At 39.9% G+C, this 17,955-nt stretch overlaps 1 protein-coding gene across 1 annotated transcript in view; it reads left to right on the forward strand.

Moving 5' to 3' along the window:
* The window catches only part of dock3 (dedicator of cytokinesis 3), a 127,658-nt gene that overhangs the window by 67,944 nt on the left and 41,759 nt on the right, over positions 1–17,955 (forward strand). Inside the window, exons 6-9 of the mRNA XM_030778272.1 lie at positions 4,286–4,434; positions 9,641–9,725; positions 14,023–14,064; positions 14,443–14,597. Of these exons, the coding sequence (XP_030634132.1) occupies positions 4,286–4,434; positions 9,641–9,725; positions 14,023–14,064; positions 14,443–14,597 (431 nt within the window). The remainder of the gene's footprint in view (positions 1–4,285; positions 4,435–9,640; positions 9,726–14,022; positions 14,065–14,442; positions 14,598–17,955) is intronic.

Raw genomic sequence — 17,955 nt, forward strand, 5'->3', positions numbered from 1 at the left:
AGAAATAGTAAAAAAAAAAAAAAAAAAAGCAAGGGCATCAGTGTCTGGGCAGTGTGTCCTGGTCCATGAGAGTTTCTCTGACAGACAGGATAAGATAATGAGACAGATTGACCCTTAGAGGATTCCTCCTCTGTCTCAGTCCCTTGACAGACTGAGCCTTGAGCTGAGACTGCTGAGACTGCTGTCAAGTGACAGGGATTGGATTTCTAATTAAGAGCCTGATTTACTTCAGTATATCTATCTATCTATCTATCTATCTATCTATCTATCTATCTATCTATCTATCTATCTATCTATCTATCTATCTATCTATCTATCTATCTATCTATCTATCTATCTATGTTCTTCACCTCATCCCACTTGCTTTATTTTACAGCTATTCACACCTCTGTGTTGAATCGGGTTGTATTTTTTTTCCTGTTCATATGGCTCTCTCTCTCTCTCTCTCTCTCTCTCTCTCTCTCTCTGGGTGGAATTGGTGGGCTTAAGTTGTTGGTCTGCAGCTGCAGATTATTTGGCTCCCATATCTCATTCCCTGAGACAATGGCGAGCAATCAGTGAGTCATATCCTACTGCTTAAGAACATGCAACCGGATAATTATAACCGCCTTGGCCAGGAGCATGAGACCGTCCCTTCTTACTGCTGTTAAGGATGGAGGGAAAAAAAATGACCTGTTAGTGTATGTGTGTGTGTCTGTGTATGTGTGTGTGTGTGTGTCTGTGTCTGTGTATGTGTATGGCTCTCTCTCTTTCTCTTTGTATGTGTGTGTGTACAGGTACGTGTTCGTGCATGTGTGTGTGTGTGTGCGTGCATGTGTACATGTGTTTATGTGTGTGTGTCTGTGTGTCTGTGTGTCAGTCAGTGTGAAGCTACGTGGGCCTTTTGATCCCATTCCAGGGGGCTGGCGTACTCTGGACTGTCATTCTGAGATGTTGCGTAGACAGGGATCAGGAGGGCCGGGTGGGAGCCCACTACGACATGTCAGAACAGACAGGGTGTGTGTGTGTGTTTGTGTTTGTGTGTGTGTGTGTGCGTGCGTGTGTCTGTGTGTGTGCTCCCCTGGGGCTAAACAGGCAGTTTCTATTGGCCAGCAGACACTAACACGACAAAAGAACCCTGACAGATGGAATCATGCTTCTTCTGCTGAATTTCTGTGAGAGTCACTGGATCCTCTTTCTTTCATAATTCATACTGTATAACTCGTGACGTTGTCTGTAAGTCTCTGAGACGGCACCTCCATTCTGATGCTGTGTTGTGTTAATGGATGTTAAATAGATTTCAGGCATTGTTTGATCTAATCCTGAGAGATAAGTGAATGAATTGGAGTCTGTCTGTTGTAGTTACAATGTGAGACAAAGACTGACTTATTTTGACTAGACAACCGGCTCTGGTCTCCGACCTAGTGCTCACCTTAGCTGACAGATGCTATCACCTATCATGACCTCTTAAAAGCACTCGGAGATCTTCCTTTTTACATCCTCTTGTTGAGTTGATCTGAAAATTCCTTATTAAAGCTGACTCTACAATAACCTTATACTGCATTGCATCTCTTTTTTTAAATGAACCTAAGACCATCAAGTACTATACTACAAAGCTATTCATTTTATTCTTTATTCTTTCAGTCACCATGCCTAGTTATGCTAACAGTTGCAGGCACAGCAAATCAACAGATGTGACTCCTTTTCACTTCTTGTACATTCTGAAAGCCCCGAAACCAACTGCTCCGTGTAGCATAGCTACTGTTGGTCTGTATGCTTTATCAGTGCCATGCTTCATGATGTTAGTCATTGCTGTCCCACAAATGAATTCACTCAGTGTGACCAGATCAAGGCTTGTGTGATATTGAGCCTGTCGTATGTTTTGCAGAAACAGATGATTGTATCTGTTTACTATCTGTGATCTATCTAGCATGGAGAAAGCGGTTTATGGACACAGTGATTTTGTACTGATTTTGAAATTTGTCACACAGGAATGCCTTTGATTTGTCCTGAAACGACCTCTCCTCTCAGGTACACAAGAGGAAGTGATTTGCGTTGGCATCAGCATATGTGATACTGCTTTATTTGTTTATTTATTATGGACCAGAACCAGGGAGTATATGCAATGTTTCTCTTTTTTTGTAATAACCATGGACTCACAGATCCATAAAGAGGTAACTCCATGTTCGTGTTACTACATTTTCAAACTCCTGGATTTTCTGGCTTGAAGTGATGCCACACACGAGGCCATCATTGTTTTTTATAAACAGCCGATTAAAAGCATGATGCTCATGTTTACACATGGAGATAAAGACGACTGCTAATGTCTCTGAAAAAACCACTGAAAACCGTCAAATGGCAAATACTACAGCAAAACCTTTTTTTTTTTTTAATTACTTAAAATAAATGGCCAATTAACACCATTTACTCCATGCCATGTCACATCTCTGGATCCAATTATTTTTTTTTTTTTAGAAATCAAAGACTAATGTGAGTTGCGGTTAATAAAACTCCTTACTGACAATGTAGGTGTTGTTCTAGCAGGAAGCTGGCATGACAGGAAGTCAGACCGGGTTCAGTTATTATGACACGAGGGCATCCCGCAGGTGCTTAACGGACTGTGGAGCAGAAAATAATATCAAAGCTTTCTCTGCCTTAGTAGCTTCATAAAGGTCACCAAAAACACACCTCCCTCAATTGAGTCCAATTACTGGCTTTGTCGGGAATTAACGTCCACCAGTTTCTCGTTCTTCAAAGTAGTCTTTCGTCAGCGTCACATTTAAGACTTCTGTATTTCCAGCATGGCTTCTCTGCCAGTGGAGAGGGGCAAATTAAAGCAAATGTCATTTCCAATAAAAACCCTCTTTCTCAGGGAATTCTGCCTTTTGTTTCTCCACACTTTATCCATTAATGTAAAGGGCATGTTTCAGACAGTTTAGGTCTTTATTGATTCACTGATGGTGTCATTCCAATTGAGGTGTCTTTTTCTATAAATGCTATTGATTTTGTCAGCTGTCAACAGGAATCATACTGTACTCATCAGATATCGAAACACAAGCATGAATAAAGTCAAGTTAATTAATACTTCAGGTACACTGAAAATTGTTCAGTAATGTTTTTTTTTTTTCACGATGATCTCAGAAGTAAAATGCAAGGACAGAAAAAAAGAATAGAGGTTTTTATAAAAGAGATCCAGTGTTCTTGTATGAAATTCTAGCCCAAGTGCCAAGAAATACATCTGGCCTTTCATTTGCTTCTTTAAAGCAAAACTGCATGCTTCATGCAATGCATTTTGATGTATTAAAGAGAAGCGGCTTCAAACGACATGGACCCTGTGTTCTCTGGTTTTGGACAGTGTAAAGTAGGCCATGTGCCGTTTGGCACATCCTTCAGAACAAAAAAAAAAAAAAAGACGGGATCTTCACGGACGTTTTTTTATTCACTCTTGCATCCTGATAGTTGCTGTTAGACCCCTGTCGTAAAGCTCACAGAGCTGGCTTGCCAGCACTATAGAGAGAGTCTATTCTCACATAGACAAGCCAATCAGTAACAGTCAGAGTTTCCTCACGTCCAGAGCTAGTTACAGTCTGTCTTATTGTAATATTTATTACATTTTACTGCTCTGCTTTAATGCCAGACACTAGCAGGTACAAAGTGATTGCAGGTATCAAACATGTTCATTGCCTATATATGTGAACTTATTCCTTGTGAAGACATTTGTTTAAATTGAAGAAAGGGCCCTTGTGAGCGGTGAGCATGAGAACTGTCTAAGGTGGAAGGTGGAAGATGTTTTGGGTTATAACTCAATGAATTTTCACTGACAGGCAGTAAGTAATGTCTAATGGATATTATGGAGTTATAACTGTAGCTCTCAGTATGGCCGTAGCTGTGGGATTTGAAACGACGTTCGTCGGAATGATTGGCCTGTCATTGTGACAGAATCTCTTCACTGGTGTCTGCTGGTCCAGAACTTTTCAAGCCTTTGTGGGAACAGGAGTCCCAAAGGGCCAGTGTATTTTCTGCACTGTTGTCACTGTTATGTGTGTCAGATGGGCTGATTTAACCAATTTGAGCACAGCGCTGACTTGTCTGGATGTTTTCACTGAACGTGAAATTGCTTTGCAGTAGCAGTCTACTCCTACAGAAAGTTCAAGTGAAAAGAGAATGTCTAACCAATCTATCAAAAGAAAGCCGTTGTCTTACTTATGCCTACCACATAAAGATATAATGTAAAAGTGGAGTTTGTCTATGCTATACTCATTTACTTTCCTCTTCTTCTTCCCTCTTCCCTCGCTCTGGTTTACAGAAGCACAAAGTGGACCTCTTCTATAAGCTGCGTCACGTGATGAACGAACTGATTGACCTTAGGCGACAGATGCTATCTGGGCACCTGACCCAGGATCAGATCCGGGATGTCAAGCGTCACGTTACTGTCCGTCTGGACTGGGGCAATGAGTGAGTGAACTACTTTCTTTCTGTTATCTTACCACATTTTAGGAAGCCATTTCCACATTTTACACATCATTTCATGATAATTTTTTTCAACCATTTTACTTCTCATTAGATGAGGTGTCTGATGTCCGTGTGCATTATTCAGTGTCTTCTGCACCTTAATGAGACCAGATGAAAACACTGTAATTGCACTATAATTGTGTATCCCAGAGTGGAACTTTGTGTTGTTGGCCTGACTCGCAGCTGTGATGTAAAATAGTACAACTGGATACTGCATTTCATTCCCTTCAGTCAATTACACAGTGCTGCTACTGTTCGTATTTAATTTGCTTCACCTTCGTTTAACGTCATAGGCGTACCATTAGTTGCACTGGTGTGAACCGATGACATTAACATGATTGTATAAATTGATGTCATGTGGTAAATAAATGAATGTCATTCAGTGTTACCATGCTTTGTTTAAGATGAGGTGAAATTATGAAAGTAATGAAACCTTCTCCCCTGTAGCTATCACAGGTATCTGACCAGTGTCACCTAGGTCCACATTCATCCTTATCAGTAGCAGATCAGTGAGGCCTGGTAAAAGTCTGAGTGTCTCAGGTAACCAAGGCTACCGTGATTCTGAAAGAAAGAGGTGTAAGGTGCCCACCTCTTTTATTGTACGCCTGTCACTCATCATGTTATCTCATAGGGAAACACTCACCTTTTATCCGTCATCAGTCACCAGACAGTGACTATCTCAGAACTCAGCTCTTCTCCACTTGTCAACCTTTTTTACCCTTCTTTTTCTTTCAAGCCGAGTATCAAAAGCCTTGGAAATTTAACTGCCTTGCACTAAAGAGAAGAGGTAGTATGCTGAGGGAGAGATTAGGTGTTCTGGCTATAGAGTGTACGGCCAGTTAAATGTTGAAGTATTGACTGCTGGATTAGTTAATCCTGACTACAATTCACTCTGGCACATTTTAGTTTGTTTTAGTTGCGGCGGTACTCTTTATTTAGTGAATGATTCTGTCCTGTGTACCAATTACTGCCATGTTGAACAGGTACTGCTTGAATTTAATATATTTAAAATACCTAACACCCCTGTTCATTTCTCTCATTAGGCAAGACGTTAAGAGATAAGACATTGTAGAATATTGCCAGGTGACCCTGTGCTGCTCAGGGTACCATTTCAGTCGAGAGTCTTCACCTCTCAGGTCTTAGAGACCCCAGCACAACAGTGTAGCTATTACACCCACTATTAAAGGACAAAGGGACGCATTATTATGCTTATCCTCTCAGAGGCAGGTCAAGACACAGGAAAAAAGAGGATGTCTAAAGAGAGTCTAGATTTTATTATAGATTGTCCTCCAAGAGAGATGTTCCTCTTTAATGGTTGGAGTTATTGGCTGGCTGGTTGGTGCGTTGGACCTATTTTATGAGAATACATAGGAGACATCAGCCCCAATCTTCTTCTCTGGGTCACAGGAGTGTAACTGATTCTATATTTCTTGAGTAATTACACCACCCCTCCCCACACCACACAGACACACACACACACACACACACCATCACTGGACTACCATTGCTGTAGATGATAATGTTTCTAAGGAGTGAAGGTGATGAGAAATTAGCACTTTGTTTCATTATGACAACCATTTGTGAGAAGGGATTCATTTTCAGTGTTATAAGGTGGCTAATTAGTGCTAATTACAGTGTGGCTGATCAGGTGTAAGACAGGCAATTAAAGTGAGGAGGGATTGCACCAGATACTATGCAAGGAGCCATCATCAGAGAGCTTGCACAAAGTGAAGAGGATAAGTAGAAAGTTCTGTTCTCTTCGCTCGACTCGACTGACGCGGCACAGAAGAAGTGATGGACTTGCACTCCACTTCCCCTTTGTAGTGTTCTCTCTGGTTGTGCCCCTGTAATTCTGACATCTACACAAGCTAAACTCCTTATAGTCCTCCAAAAGGTGTTGGCTGCAATGGAGAAGTACCAGGTTTTAATGTGTAAGATAGGCCACTAGCTCTAAAGTAGAGGGTCGGTGGTACTGATGCTCTTTAGATGCATTACGACACTTCAGTTCTCTTCTAATACATTCAGCCCTGATGCTTGAGCAGTGGAAATTAGAGAAATGCTAGCATCTGCCACTCACTGTCAGGGTAATGGAAGCCCCAGTGCTCTAGACTTTGACACTGTGGGCCAGAAATAGAATACACTGGCCATGGATGTTCATTCTGTGTGCAAATTAGCTGTGTGCTCTAATGTGGAGTATGCATGTTAGCATTTAGGTTGCATCCAGACTTTGATCTGTCATTGTATTATGCATTTCAGAAAGGATTTCCGTATGCAACTCAGAGCTGTTAGGTTTTTTTTTCATGCTTTTATGTTATGTTCAAGTGTTTTTGGAGATCATAGGACTGATGGTGAGGAACTGCTGTCTTTTTGACATTTTTGAAATTGAAATCATACTCTCAAAGTACCAAATATTTTTCTGGCAGGCAAACTCCTCTAAGTTATTTGATAATTGTATTACTGCAGCAACTGACTTTACAGTGATTAAAACTAAAACACATTGATCCATACTTGCAATGCTGTGTAACCTTTACAGTATACCTATTTAAAAAACAAAACAAAGCAAGACAAACAAACAAACAAACAAACAAAAAAACAGAATTAATCTCTTACAGAAAAATAGAGAAGTATGTAAGAGTGGTATCGTGGAAGAATTTGAGGAAAATTTGAAATCTATCATAGAAACATAGCAATGTGTTTAATACTACTAATACCAGTATTGCTACTACTGCTGCTATTACTACCACCACAACCAACAGTAGTAGTAGTAATAATAATAATAATAATAATAGTAATAATAATAATGGTTATAGTAGTAGTGATGATGATGCTACAGTTAGCATTACAAAAGCATGTGAAAGCCATAACCAGTGTCCCATAGAAGTATAGAAATTTGTTCTTACCCTGGATCCGAAAGGCTTTTAAGTCACCTTTCCGCCCTGCAGAAAACTCAAACACACGCTTGCATGGGTGTCTATGTTTGGCACATACAGGCGTGTTGTCAGTCAAGGTCAGACGAAGTCCTGTGTCGCTGCTGCCATGCACACTCTCTGCATCCGTCTGCAGATTGGCAGCCTCATAGATAATAGAATAAATGGATGGAAAATGGAAGGGAGTCAATACCATTTAGTGATTTGCTGCATTTGTCTGTTACAGACTAGAGGACAGAGTAAAAGTGTTTTCAAGGGCCTTGTGAATTTTTAATGTAAAATCTAATAAGGTTTTTCATCATCATTCACTTTACTGTATGACCTATCAATTTGGTATAGAAAGATTCATAAGTATTGATTTTTCCCCCTCTTCTTAGCTTAAGTAGTTGTTGACTCTGTTGCAGTTGTTAATGTTTTGAGTCATGCAATGTGAAAGTGCATATCTCAGAATCCTTGAAGAGATTAAAATGTCAGAAGATAGCTGTGTATTCTTGGTTGAGCCATTGTTTATAAGAGACAAAGACAGAAGAATGAATGGTCCCAGTTTTATCAGTTCTGTGGATTTCTGACAACCCTCTATAATACTAGTCAGATAATCAATCAAGACAATAAAGACATCCAGTTGTTAATGTACAGGGCCTCAGTTTTACACAATACAAATATTGTTTATTGTTTCGTTGTAAATAATGTGACAGTGACAAACTCTAATGTGGACCAGGATATTGATTTTGCACACAAATGCACAGATTATATGCCTAAGCACTTCAGGCAAGGCCTTAATCATGAGAGAGATAACGTGGTCCTGTAAAGTGTTTGTTGCATATGGACATTAATGGTGCTAGTGGTAATTTGTTGGAGAATGTAAGACTGAGTTGACTATTAAAGCGGTTGTCCCTGTCTCTTTTGATGTTGTGTAGATTATCCTGTGATGTGAGCACATTTATTTTGATCAGCTTGTGTGACAATTGCACATATTTCTTCTAAGGTTATAAAAACAAAGATATTACAGTTGTTTCACAGTAACTAGGGGACTTTTTTATCAAAGTATGACAAATCTGTTTTGCAGTTAGTTGAATATTGGTGTATTAATCGTGTGGATATTAACCTAATGTGGATGTAACTGAAGTGCAAATTGTATTTTGCCATCAATTATGCACTTTTTGTCTGAAAATATGACTCATCTTTTCAAATGTGCTGTGAGAATGCCGGCTGTAAAAGGAACACTTTGCTTAAATTTTCTATTTGTAAGGGCAAAATAACATATTCAGACAGTGAGGCGTAGCAAGGTACTGACTTTCTATTTGTAAAACTATCAATTTAACCTTCTAGAGTTTATTCTCACCCTTGCATCAGTTTTCGATTCTAAGGACGTCATCAACTTATAACACCATTAAAAAGTGTTAACATTAGTACAGAATCCAGATGACTGTTCAATAACTGAAGAGAAACTGTTCACCCCCAAAGGTAACCAATGAAAATCAGTGCCATTATCGACTTAATTAATCCTCCAGATATACCTGAGACTCAAGTCAACTCCAAAGCAAACCTGAGAGCATTCACAGCAGGGTTTTTAGCCACTGGAAATATTTCAGTAGAGGAGGATGTTCAAAGGAGTTTGGGAATGTGAGTGTTTATTGCCTATCAAAACCCATGACAGCGTGCTTCACCCAAGACGTCTTAACAGAGAGTTTACGAGGCAGGCACCTGTTCCTGCTGCCACAGGACTGCAACAGCTGCACATAGCCAGTTCATTTCTTCCTTTTGTTTGTTTGTTTATTGTTTTTGTTTTGGTTTTTTTTTTGTTCATCTGTATTAAAATATAGGTTGTGATTTATTACAGGCAGATTGAAATGGACTTGAATGAGAAAACACTAGATTGCTCATCAGAGGAAATTGGGGAGCAGTGTTATTTATCGTTGGATTGGCAGAAAGCTAAGTAAGGGCTAGCTGTCCGATATGCTTGTTGGTGTAGAGTGCACAGCTGACGAATGATAATGGATATCCACATGACTTCACGCCTTTCAGGGCCACCACAACAGGTGGACATAATAGCACATTTATACGAGCCGTCTTTGATTAGCCACAGCCATGCTAGTTATTTCTGTCTCAGTTTCCTGATGTAAATACTCTCTCTCTCTCTCTCTCTCTCTCTCTCTCTGTTTCTCCCCCCCTTTCTTTGTCCACTACCTCCAACCCCATTTTTCTCTTCCTTTTATCCATAGGCACCTAGGCCTGGACCTCGTTCCAAGGAAGGAGTTTGAGATGGTCGATGCAGACCAGATCAGCGTCTCAGACCTCTATAAAATGGTAGGTGGATTGCGGTGCCTTAAACATAAAGAACCATGACTAATCCTTTTCCAACCATTTCCACTTAACATGGAGTTCATTTATGTTCATTCACAAGTTCATTTGTGTATTAACTTCTTTAAAGTTTTAGGGTGAGTGTCTGGTGGCTTGAACGCGTACGGTACGCTCACATCTGCAGCGTGATGTTATGAATGTTGGTGTTTATAGATTGGATACTGTCAGATGTCACTCCATTATAATGTGTGAATGAGATTCGACGCAGGTGAGAATACACTGTGTGTGTGGAATGTCATTAAGAGATCTGCTTTTAGTGGGCATTCGCATATGTTGCCCACACATGTACACGCCAGAGTGCTATTGATGCCTCACTGTTGCCTAGTGACTGCTTGTGTCTGGAATGAGCTAAAGGCTTGACAATTAGAAAATAAACCTATTTCTGTTTTGAAATAAGGTATGCGTTGACATATTCCCAAGATGCTGTGAGACTATGAATAAATTACATGTTATATTTTCATTTGTGAAAAAATAGCAAGAGAGAGAGAGAAAAAGAAGTTGCCACGGTGAATTGCACAGTGAGTCATAGAGTGGCTGATGGGCTGTCTCCAGGTTTATAGAATAATAAGTCTGTGGAATTTAATAAGGGTGAGAGTGACAGCTGAGGTAAATTGGGGGCTGGCAGTATATTCAAGGGGACTCGTCATGAGGTGTAATACCTGCCCTCTTTTTGCCCGTATCCATTACATTACCACTGCATTGCACTATTTATTGGTGGTTCTTTCATCATACCGCAGGCTAAAGATTTAAATGCAAATAAATCAGAACTCAGAACAGTGTACGATGTACCCATCATTAGCATAATGCTTCCCTTAAAATTCCATCCACAATCCACCTCCTGTTTGATCCTGTACAACAGGTATTCTCTCTCTTTACTTCTGTCGGTCGGTCTGTCTGTCTGTCTGTCTGTCTCTCTCTCTCCCTCTCTCTCTCTCCTCTCTGTCTTTTTCTCTCTGTCCAAACCTCTTTCACTTACTCTTTCTGTCTCTCTCTGGCTTTCTCTCTGTGCTTGAGTGTGTGTCTAGTGAGGATACAGTTCAGGGTTTTTTTTTAGGCTGATTTGCATTTTCTCTACCACCATGTTAAATTGCACTGCCCAGTTAATCTCTCCCAGCATGTGACACTTTAATGTCTAAATATACTTGTGTTTAACAAGGCCTACCCACACTGAAACACAACACACTCTGTTTGCAGCTTTTAAAGCTTAGGTCTAGCCAGAGATTAGTTCTTGACTCTGTGTATGCAGCACAAGGTATTGCATTTGATTAAAAAAAAAAAAAACTGTGTGTATTAATCTGCCCAAATGCATTTTAAAGAGACACATCTTTGACCGTCAGAACAGAGCATCTTCATTATAAAAATAAAGTGGAATTGTGGCCGCTCCGTGTAGCACAGGTTAAACATACAGCCTAAAACTGTTTGGTGCAGGAACTGTGAGACGCAAAGAGCCAGAGTCCTGCCAACGTGATCATTAGGGTGATGCTGAAGTGGCTATGGCTTTGGCAACGTCAGCCTGGCTTTGGCACACGGCGTGGAACAGTGCAGAGCCTGCTGGCTGTCGTTTAAGGGCAGGAGGTGTGAGGGCGATGATATATCTTTCCCTTTTTCCTTTCCTCCTCCTCATCCTCCTGCTCGTCCTTCTTCTCTTCTTTCTTTATTTTTACCTCTCACGCTCTCTTCCTCTCACAGATTTGTCAGGAAATAGTAATGTATCTTAAGAGTGTGGTTTACAGTGCTCTTTTTTGGAGACAGTGTTACCAAAAGGCAAAAAAAAAGACAATTCTTCCTCTTCTTTTTCTTCTTCTTCTTCTTCTTCTTCTTCTTCTTCTTCCTCTTCTGGATGTTGTTTATTATTTTAAATAGCTAAGAGCCAACACACTGCTAGAACAGAATTATGATGTTAGGAAAATTAGCGGCAGTTGCAGACACGCCTGGTGACATAAAGTTAGACGCTGTGCGTGTAGCATTTAGTGTCTAGTGATGTAAACATAGACATCTTATGTGTAGGACCCAGTGCCCGGTGCAGAAACAGAAGATATTTTCAGTTTTTCACTGTATGTCTAGTATAGGAGGCATGTTTATCCACAGTAAAAGCTGACCCTACCTCCTCTCAGTGTGTGTGTTTGTGTGTAGCCATACATTTCAATTCTTATTCATACAGCTCTGCTTATAAAGATCAATTCAGTTCCATATAATTACTGTGATAATACTTACCCTCCCTTCTTCCCTCCTTTTCTCTCCTCCCCTTGCGTTCTCTCTCCTTCTCTCTAACTCTCTAACTCCCCCTGGAACAACAGTAGCTGCCAGTAACACTTTGCACACCATCTGTTTTTTTGTCCGAGTTCCTTCCATGTGCCATGTGTTTGTATGTTCATCCTCATTGAAAAGACAAGAAAAGAAAAAGAAAAAACAGCAGCACTTGACGTAATTTACTCGTCCTCTGATAAATAACTAAAAACCGAATCAAGTTGTAAAACATTTAAATGTAACTTCATGTTATACAAATCTCTGTGACTCAACCCTGCAAGCATGTAGCCTGTTGAGCTGGGAGGCATTTTTTTCCCCTTAGATTAATGAGTCCCTGGAGATATGTGTTTAGCCTTCCTAATGATAAAATGAGAGAACAGAAGGCTGCTGTTTGTTTTGTAAGTTTTTACATGAAGCTGGGAATTCTCTTTTGGATTGTTGGACCAATCCACTTAGCTTCACACTCAGCTGCTTTTAATGGAGCTCCTGAGCGCCTGGTTTTCTGGTTCTTGTCCTGCTAAAGTTCCACTGACAGAACATGATCAGATAAGGCTGTGCACTGTGGTGTAAATTCCTTTTTCTTGTGGAGTTAATTGTGTATCTTCCTTTATCTGGTACTATATCTTTAAGCAGGCATGCTGTGTCTACCCACTGGCTTGTTCACAGATGGAGCTTTGCATTGATTGCAAGGATAATTTATTCTGAAATGTGCTGTAGAGGGAATACATGTGCTGAATTACACAAGTTCATCATTCACTCTGTGTGTGTGTGTGTGTGTGTGTGTGTGTGTGTGTGTGTGTGTGTGTGTGTGTATGTGTGTGTGTATGTGTGCGTGTATGTGTGTGTGTGAGCGTGTGTGTGTGTGTGTGTGCGTGTGCATGTGTGCGTGTGCATGTGTGCGTGTGTGTGTGTGTGTGTATGTTTGCATGAGCATGATCTCATGTTGTTTCTTAGGCAGCGTCATGTGTGGAGACTTCATTTAACCCCATGTTGCGAATTTTCTGCTTGAGTTTACATGTTTCTCAGTTCTCAGACCATATCTACATCTCCTTTTAACGCTTTATAGTAATAAATAGCACAATACTTTATACTTTCAAATCTTATTAACCCTCTCACATGAAATGGCTTGTACATGCTCTTAAACATAAATATGAATATTAAACTGTGCATGATAGATATATGTTTTAAAAAGCTCTAATATAGTCGTCTTCTTACATTTGACATTCTTCCTTTTGCCAAATTAGGATGGGTAAATTATATTAATAAAGAAACATGTTTTCCATGCTCTTGGGGTAATAAACAAACAAACAAATAAATAAATAAAGACCGCAACAATAGAAAGTGCTGACAAACAGTTTTGAGGTACATTATGCTCAGGGTGCCTTTAGGGTTCTGCCTCCTCTGTATCACCCAAGTGTGTTATCCCAGAGAATAAAAAAAGTCTTGAATTGTAGAGTAAAGTGGATGTAAGACAGACTGGAACAAATCCAGTTAAAGTGTGTGGTAATGCCTTCCACTTCCAGCACAGTGTACCATGCTGTCATCCATCTGTTCCACTGGCATGGCTTAGACAGTTTTCATACAGCCTTATTCTCTTTTCTCCGCTTATGCTGTGAGTTTCATTTCATAATTCTGCTTGAATGGTGCAGGAGTGTGTTAAAGACATCATATTGCTAAATTTGTTGGATTTTTAATGTGCAATATTGTGTTTTGTCAATATTTTGTAACCCCCCCCCTTTTTTTCTTTTTTTGTCATGGTCTTACTCTTAAGCCTCTCTCAGTCTCTCTCTGTCTATTTTATTTGGTGTCATTTTTGTGTCTTGTGCCTTAAGCTTTCCTGATCCCCTCACCGTAGCCTTGATGGTTAACTGCCTTTCAACTGAATAACACCAAGGAGAACAGGCGTACATATCGGCCAGGTTTAGTATCTGATTCAGCCAAAGCAACACTAAGAGAACAGTACTCTCTTTTTCTCTCTCTCTCTTTCCCCTGGCAGCACCTGTCCAGCAGGCACAGTGTCCAGCAGAGCACATCCCAGGTATGGTCGTTCACTTTTCGACTGCTAGTAGAAGAGTAGAGTGCTGTCAAAGCCCTTCCTTATGTTTATTTCAGCATAGGGAACACATTTAGACCAATTCTTCCGCTATATAGGTCATCATGCACCTCTGGGCAAAAGACTTGCGGTGTTTTAAGCTGACCTAAACGCTTTGATAAAGGTGTACTGGTCAAGTTAAAATCGCCTTTTCACACCAGTCTGTAGAATGAGTGCACCTAGTATTTAGTAAGACAACATATATTAAGTTATGAATTCTTGCAATTTGTTAAAAAGAAATAAAAATAGAAGTGGATCGTGTACTTGTCTCACCCTGTGCTTTTCATGATTCCATAGTTACATTCTAAAGGCTTGTGTTTGTAGGGGGACAGCGTGCGACAGCGACATGGTGAGACGTGTCGTATTCCTGTACCACACCACCTCTTTGTGAACCTCAAGAGCTTCACATATAACACCATCGGGGAAGATACGGACATTTTCTTCTCTCTTTATGACCTGAGAGAGGGAAAACAGATCAGGTGAGAAGAAATAACCTGCAAATCACTGTTAAAGATGTGTTTTGTCTTTATGGAAGAGTCAAGATTCATTACATTTTGTATTATTGTGAGAGACATGTTTTGTGTTTGCAAACTCGACCTTACATCTATGAACTGTCTCAAAGCAGGAAGCCAGGCTTAGATGCTGAAAACATCCAACAGTGATGTGGTTTTGCTCCTAAATTTATACAATAAGGAATATAGCTATTTATGTGCTATATAGCTTATGCAGTGAGAGATGGCTTTGCAGGACTTGAAAAGGCAGCTTTTTCACCCTCCATCAGCTCATGAAAAGAACACTGACTTACACAGCAATGCTGTTTTACTGAGGTATAGCTGAGATAGACTAAATAAGCATTTTGTGACAGCCACAATTAAATGGAACATTGCTTCATCCATGTCTAGCAATTCTGTGCTCTCTGCCATTCTCAAAGTCACTGTATTGGTAACAGAAGAAATATTAACTTGTAACATTGAGTCAAAAGTTCAGTTTGTCTCGGATTTTGTTGTTGTTGTTGTTGTTGTTGATATGATGCCATGATTTCTGAGCAAACTGAGCAAAAAAAAAACAAAACAGGAAAGGTAGCGGCTGTGTCACTACTTCAAGTTTGCTTAGAATGACTCTTAAAAGTAAATTTTACTCTTTTACAAATTTATTGTGCAGAAATTAAGAGTAAAATTATTAACGAATACCTTTCTGCATCCTTCTTTGAGGTAGGAACGGTTCAACTCTTAATACCTGTTTCTTGCATGATTCTGACTTTGAGCCTCTTTATGAATGCTGGGCCTGATCTCCACATCAGCATTTGAAGTTGAAATACTTTTTTCAGTTTTTATTTGAGCTGGGAATTTCAGGCAAATTTTCTGGGTTTGATCTATGACAGGAGTAGATCATTGCTCTTCAAAAGGAAGCTAGAGGCTATCATTAGGGCCATTTGTCAAAGGGAATGTCTCTCTAGGTATAACTAAGCCTCAAGGAATGGAGAATCAGGTAATATAAGGTATGCTGTATACTTTGCTGTATGAAGTATTGTTTTATTGTTGGATCTGCATAACAAAACTTCAGCTCACTTTATTAATTTATTACAAACCAACTGAAAGACCAGTCAGTCTGTCATTTTTTCTGACAGTGTTTGAACTGTTGAGGATTATATAATGAAAGCACCCATCCAGAGTGCAGATTTGCAGTTTTTTTTTTTTGTCTGGAGTGGATAGCACATTCTGACAAGCTTTGTGAAGACGGCAACCTCATTGAAATAAATACATTTTCGGGAAATCATACACCATATTTGATTTATGTATTTAGCCTACATTTTGCAGACGGATGTAATTATGACCTCTGGCTTGTGTATGTAACATTTTAAGATTTTTACACACACACACATACACACACACATGCACACGCACATGCACACACACACACACACACACACACACACACACACACACACACACACACACACACACACACACACACACACACACACTCACGTGTGCGCACACAAGTTTGTACTATCCTAGTGGAGATTTCCCATTGACTCTCATTATTCTATAACTAAAGAATACTAACCTACCCCTAACCCTAACCTTAACCTTAAGCAAAGAAATGTCTTGACACTTTTTGTTTTAACAACAGTATAGTTTAAAAAAACATAGTTTTCCTAGCCTAGTGGAGACCAGCATTTTGGTCCCCGCCGGGCACTTTTTTCAGATTTTGCTGTTTTACTGAGGACTTATAGGTCCCCAGAAAGATAGCAATACATGGGGTGTACACACACACACACACACACACACACACACACACACACACACATGGGCACACACATGGGCACACACTCATAACAAGAACGGCAGATACTGGTTTCATCACAAGGAAGCCACAAAAAGTTTTTGGTTGTTTCTATGACCTTGGGTTGGTTTGATCAACAGAATTGGGGCTCATGGGGAGATGGTTTGGCATTGTCTGCCAATGTTTTTTTTTGTTTGTTTTTTTTGCAGGATACACCCCGCTAAACGTATTGGCAAATAACTCAGTCTGCAGTGTGTTGCTGTGTGTTTCCTGTTCCCTGTAAGCAACTCAGTAAAGATAGTTCCAGCATCATGTTTTGGTTCACCAAAGCAGCCTCAAAGGAATGCCCTGCAACCATGGCACTGATAGACTTAGCTCAGGCACCTCTGGTCAGGTGTATATTTACATTATCTACTATATCTACTATATATCTACTATATATCTACTATATTTACATTATCTACGACTAATTTTCTCATTGAGCCACTTTCTACTGAAGGCCTATGTAGAGACCAGGTTGATAGAGCATAGTTAAGAAGATTAGTATAGAAAGAACTGACAGAGGGATCAGAAACCAAGAGTTTTTCTTTCTTTTTTTTCTTTGGACGCTCTGTTCCTTTTTTTTTTTTTTTAATTTACAGCATTAGGAAACAAATATAAAGAACACTACAATATTAGCATCTTGTTTTGTTCTAATTCATTTGGAAAAGGAGATTCCTGTTTATGGAGATTGTGTTACATCAGCCAGAATGAACTTTAAGCATTGCCACTCTAGCTGAGAGAGACCTCCTGATGTGCTGGTGAGATAGATGTGTGAGCATAGCAGGAGTTCTGGGAGGCAATACTCATCAGAAGGATTCTCACTGTTTTTCTCCTTTGGGAGAACCCACCCTGGAGAAAACAGCTAATCTGAGCCTTCACAATCTGTCTTGTTTCAGAGAGAGCACGATCTCTCTCTCTCTCTCTCTCTCTCTCTCTCTCTCTCTCTGTCTGTCTCTTTTTATTTTTATCTTTCATTCTGCATTCCCTCAGAGAACTGAACCCCGTCTAGATGGTGTTTCATTGTGTGCAAGTGTATGTTTAGCTGGATTTCCTAAAAGAGAAAAATGTATATTTCTGTACTTGAAGGACCCTTGTAAATACTTGTAAATCTTTGAGAATCCCAGGTGTGAGGTTTAGAATCGTTGATGTCAGACACCTGCAATCTTTACCTCAGCATAAGAGGTTGCAACAACAGAAAACTCACTAGTAATACCATATCAGTGATAGAGAATAGGTACATCCAGTTTTTATCATTGCAAGCCCTCTTCTTAAAATGTAATCATTACTGCTAACATGATCATACTTTGTTTTTTTACTGAAAACATATACCTGGCTGGAAAGAGGCACAAAAAATGATGGTTTATGTAGCCTGCAGCAAAGCAACCAAAACTGAGACAAAAATGTTCATGGCACCCATAGAAGCTCAGATTCTTTCTCTTTCTTCCACCCCCTCATCATTGGAGAACAGGTCTGTAATGGCCCTGCCTCCTACGCAAAAGCTGTCCCACT

This window comes from Chanos chanos, chromosome 6, assembly GCF_902362185.1.
Source record: "Chanos chanos chromosome 6, fChaCha1.1, whole genome shotgun sequence".
Taxonomy (NCBI): Eukaryota; Metazoa; Chordata; class Actinopteri; order Gonorynchiformes; family Chanidae; genus Chanos; species Chanos chanos.